General features: G+C 59.5%; 1 protein-coding gene across 2 annotated transcripts in view; it reads right to left on the reverse strand.

The window, feature by feature from the left end:
* The window catches only part of UNCX (UNC homeobox), a 4,600-nt gene extending 801 nt beyond the window's left edge, over positions 1 to 3,799 (reverse strand). Inside the window, exons 1-4 of one of the 2 annotated variants that reach the window (XM_042798714.1) lie at positions 3,524 to 3,611; positions 2,491 to 2,591; positions 2,188 to 2,363; positions 1 to 510 (exon numbers count right to left, since the gene is read on the reverse strand). The exon at positions 1 to 510 is cut by the window's left edge and continues 801 nt beyond it. In XM_042798714.1, coding sequence (XP_042654648.1) covers positions 1 to 510; positions 2,188 to 2,363; positions 2,491 to 2,557 — 753 coding nt within the window. In that variant the 5' untranslated portion in view covers positions 2,558 to 2,591; positions 3,524 to 3,611. Of the gene's footprint in view, positions 511 to 2,187; positions 2,364 to 2,490; positions 2,592 to 3,523 lie in introns of both variants that reach the window. The other variant, XM_042798713.1, reaches the window with a different exon arrangement.
* Positions 3,800 to 5,000: the final 1,201 nt, after the last annotated feature.

A 5,000-nucleotide genomic window follows, 5' to 3' on the forward strand; every position in this document is an offset into this window, starting at 1 on the left:
GCCGCGGGGCCCCCCCGCGCCCCCGCTGCCGTCCCCCGACGGGGCGGCCGCGCAGTCCTTGTCGGGCGGGCGCTGGAGCCGCCCGCTCCCGCTTCTTTGGCTGGGGTAGAAGGGCTCGGTCGGCTGGTCGCAGGTGCCGGGGGGCGGCTCGGAGGGGGCGGCGGCGGCGGGGGGCGGCGGGTGGGGCGGCGGGGGCTGCCCGCGGGGCTTGGCCTCGGGCGGGGCAGGCGAGAGGCCCCCCCCGCCGCCGCTGTCGCTGTCGGAGCTGGGCGTGCTGTGCAGGGAGAGGCCGCTGGGCGAGTGCAGGTGGCGGCTTTGGCTTTTGAGGAGCTTCTTCTCGTGCTTGCGCTTCTTCTTCTCCATCTTCTCCAGCTCCTTGCGGGCGATCTCCTCGGGGTCCATGGGCTCCCCGCTGCACGTCGTGGGGTGAGAGTTGTGAGCCGGCCGCCCCGGACCCTTCTTCGTGTTTTCTTTCTTTCTCCATTTGGCCCGGCGGTTTTGGAACCAGACCTACACACCGAACAACGAGAAGCAATTAACACCCACGCACCGGCCCCCCCGGGGGCGAGGGAGAAGCGCAGCTCAGGCCTCCCCCGTTCACCCCTCGGGGTGCCGGCAGCCCCCATCCACAGGGCCGGGCGTCTGCGAGACGGAGAGCGAGGGAGGGGGGCAGGAAGAGATATCCACTCTTCTTTAACTGGGTAGAAAAAAAAAAAAAAAAAAAGGCAAGGTGGGGGGCACACTCACGCACACACACGCTGCGCCCTGCCTGCACCGGCGCCGCGGGGAGGGGAAGGGATAACGCAGCCCGCTCAGACTCTTCCCCGCGGCAGAGGGGTGCAGAAGCACCCGCCGGAGCCTCGGCCTGCGGAGCCGGGCCCGATCCCTTCGCAGTAGCACACAAAATGCAATTAAACACAGCACAATAAGCTGGCTGAAGGGGCGGGGGGGTGTCGCCTCGCCCGGGAGGAACGGGGTCTGGAGCTCCTGCCCGGCCCGGGCGTCGGAGCAGAGGCGTTGGATCAGCCCAAAAGTGGCATTTGGTCGGGTTTGTTATAGGTTATGGGAGGAAAAAAAAAAAAAAAAAAATTATTAAATCCTTTCTGCTCCCGTTCCCCGGCGGCCGCGTCTCCTCCGCGCCTGCGGAGCCTCGGTCCACGGGGGGAGGCGGGCAGCGCCGGTTGCCAGGCCGGGTGCACCGCGGGGATTTTGGTGAGCCTGCTCCTTCCCCCCGGCCGGTCCTCCTGTCCGTGCGTCCCCCCCCCGCCCCCGGGATGGCCCCGCAGGCTCCCGAGCCCCCGGGCGCGGCGGAGAGGATGCTCCTGGGGCCGGCGCGGGGAGGGAAAGGCGACTCGGAAAGACACCGTGAGACAAAGCTGATGGAGGAACCGCAGCAAACGGCCTCAGCTCACCGCGGGGGAAAGGTCCCCGCCGCCGGAGCTGGGTTTAAGGACGCATTTCCCGCACACGCAGCCCACGCGAAGCCACCCATCCCCGTCGCACCGAGCAGCCCCTCACGACCACGGGCTCCAGCCCGGCAGGACGCGGGGCAGCGGCTCCTACTCGGCCTCGCCGCCCGCTCGCAGCCATAAAACATCATCTGGAGAGCCAACCGCCACCCCGCAGCACACCCGCATCCCCCGATTCCATTCCCGTTTTATTTTTTCGAGATCGGTTGAAGCAAATAGATGGCTCCCCCCTCCCCATCCCGTACGGCCGAGGGCCTGAGCAGTTCGTCAAAATTAAGTTTTACAAGTTCCACACGCTCTCGATGCACCTACGAGCCTTATTGACATTTTCCAGTGTACCCTGGCCCGTGATTAAGCCTCATATTTGCATGCTAATTTTTCGCCCTTGACTCATTTAAGAAAAATGTTTGCAGTGGAAAAATATATTTTAAAAAAGGAAAAGGTTTAGAAAAGGCGGGCTGGGATGCTACTCTTCAGGACTCGTTTGCAAGAGTGTAAAAAAAAAAAATACAAAAAGGGAATAATAATAGGAAGAAAATAAACCAGCAAGGACCAGTGTAAGGCAGGGAAACAAAAGGCGAGGGCCATGAGGAACGGGGCTGCGGGCCCGGGGGCGCAGGGCCCGTCCAGGAGCGGGGCGGGGAGGCTGCGGGGCCTCTCCGGGGATCGCTCGGCGCAGGGAGAGGACAGGGGGGAGCGGGGGACACACGTTTTTTACCTGCACTCTGGACTCCACCAAATCCAGCCTGAGAGCCAGAGCCTCTCGCATAAACACGTCCGGGTAATGACTCTCATTAAACGCCTTTTCCAGCTCCTCGAGCTGCCAGCCAGTAAAATTGGTGCGGGTTCGTCTTCTTTTACAGCCAGGACTTTCTTTGTCCGGGTCACCCGAGTCTGAAAAGGCAGAAATACCCTCAGCTCCCTGGAAGACAGGCCTTCTCCCCCCCTCCCTGCCATTCACAGGAGCCTTTTAACTTTTGTGCTCAGTAGCGTTGGTAAAAGAGCGGGATTATACACACACCTGCGCTAAAAATGGGGAGGAACCCGATCTGCCCTCGCCTCCTCCGAAAATGTACTTTACAGAACATTTATTCCTGAAGGAAGCTCTCCACAGGCACTCAGCTGGCAGAGAGAGAGAGAGAAGTTCCAATATTTGCTCCAGCCACCAAAGGTTTCATCAAATAAAAAAAATAAAAGCCCCCCCCCCCCGCTTTCCCTTCTCCAGCCCCCCCCCGGAGCACCTGCGTGGGCCACAGCTCACAGCCCGGTCCCACACGAGGCCCCGAGGGCAGAGCGGCCCCCCACAGACCCCCCCGAGCACGGGCGGGCGTGGGGCTGAGGTGCTTGCAGCCTCTCCGAGTATGTAAATCTCCAGGTTGGGGATTTACAGCCTCAGCTGAACCTCGCCTAAGGTTTTCCGCCGGGTGTGGAAATTAATAATAAAAATAATATTTTTTATTTAGTTGAGGTGCAGAGGGGGGCTGTTCCAGGATTAATAAAAAGGATGTTGGGGCGACGGAGTGTTTTAATAGCTGAACAATAGCGGTGCCACAGGCCAGTGGGGAGGAAAGGAGAGCACTTCCCTTTAGTTAAATCGCTTAAAAAAAAAAAATAATTACCGCTCTTCATTCCCCCAACTCCAACGATACCCGTTATTATTTTTATATTTTTTTTAAATTGTATGCTTCGAGCCCCCACCCCAGAAATGAACTTTGGGGGAAGGCAGCGGGCCGGGCCCGCTATTGTTCAGGGTACACGCATGGCCCCGCGTCGGTGGGAACGTGGGATGCTCCCAGCGCTCGGCCCGGCGCCCCCCCCCCCCCCCCATCTTGTTCTCTCCCTCGGGGTGACCCAGCACAGCCTCTCCCCCCCCCCCCCCCCCCCGCCTCCGAGCACCCCAATACCCGCAGATAGGTACGCGGCGGGGGGGGGGGGGGGGGGGGGCGCGGTGCTTTTCCTCCCCCGTGCTGAGACGCTCCGGGCGGGGAGCGGCGGTCGGGTCGGAGGTGGCGGGGGGACGGACAGACACCCACATACGACGGGACCGCTCCTACCTGCGAGCTTGAAGGGCTGGCTGTCCCCGCTCACCCCGCAGCCGGAGGGGATGAGCGGCGCCGGGTTGACCACGGAGGCGGCGCAGGAGCCGCTCAGTAATCCATCGATGGAGAAGGGGACGGAGGCGGCCGCCGACTGCAGCTGGTGCCCGGCCAGCTCGTAGACGTGGTGGTGACCGAGCGGGTAAGGGAAACCCACCATACCCCCGAACTGGGCATGGGGGTGCTCCAGGATGCGGCTGTCCATCATGGGGGCGGCTCTAGCGCGGGGGGTGCCGGCGGGGCTGGGGGTGCTGACGGCGGGGCGGCTGGAGCCGGGGGTGCTGCTGCCGGAGGAGGAGGAGGCGGCGCGGCGAGGGGCTCATGCTGCAGGGCGCCCGGGCGCTTTAACTTTATCAACATCAGGCTCCCAATAATTAGCTCAGGCTGGGGGAATTTGGGACCAATAAGAAACGTTAATCGGTCCTGACGTCAGAGACGTGCCAGTGTGGGGAGCAAACGTTTTCCATATCGATTGCTAATTATACCTGACATCCAGCCTCAATAAACAATATCAGAGCTGTCACAACACGACAAGGGGGGCTTTGATACGGACTCCAGCCCGAGGAGGGCGGCGGGGGCCGGGCGGGCAGGGGAGGGTGCGGGGGGGGCCGAGGGGAACTCACGGATCTGCCTGAAACCCGGTTAAATACTAAACAGCCGGAGTTACACACACACACAGCCTCCCCCCCCCACCCCTCCAACCCACCCTCTTCCCCCTTGTCCCCTCCCCTCTCCAAATCACTAATAGATTTCCCTTTAAAACATTCACCAGCGTGTTGTGGGGATTTTTCACCAGAAATGCTCTACTCTCTGAACCTTTAAAGTGATGTTGCTCCAATTACAGAGAGACATTGAGCGGCAAATAGACTGATCCAATAATAGGAGATTCATCATCCGCTCTTTCCAGAGCTGTCACATTGAATTTAAAACTACAAGCCTTTTCATCTCCTCTCCGGCTCTATAACAGGGGAGAGGGGAGGGGGGCAAAGGGAAAAATTGGGGGGGGAGGAGGAAGGGTAAAAAGAAAAAAAAAAAAAAAAAAAAAAAAAAAGAAAGAGCCGTTTGCAGCGTTTAGAAGGAGATTTGAGCATATCAATCGAAATCATAATTAATGCAATCTCCTATCGATTCGGCTACGGACACCCCCCTCCCCAGCAGCAACCACAACCCTCGAATTGTGAGTGTAGCCACAACTAGGAGCAGCCTCTGTTCGCTAAAGAGGAGGCCAAAAAAAATTAAAAAAATAAAAAATAAAATAAAATCTAACCCAAATAAAGTTCCCATCCCTCCCCTCTTACCATCACGCCCACCCCCATCTCCCCACAGGAGAAGCGGCCCCATCGCACACCCCGTGCTTCGCCCCGCCAGTCATTCACAGCTTCCAAACAACCGCCAAATTTGTCCTAATTAAATTACGTCCCCAATGAATTTTTCA

Source organism: Tyto alba, unplaced genomic scaffold, assembly GCF_018691265.1.
Source record: "Tyto alba isolate M040663 unplaced genomic scaffold, T.alba_DEE_v4.0 Super-Scaffold_28, whole genome shotgun sequence".
Classification (NCBI taxonomy): domain Eukaryota; kingdom Metazoa; phylum Chordata; class Aves; order Strigiformes; family Tytonidae; genus Tyto; species Tyto alba.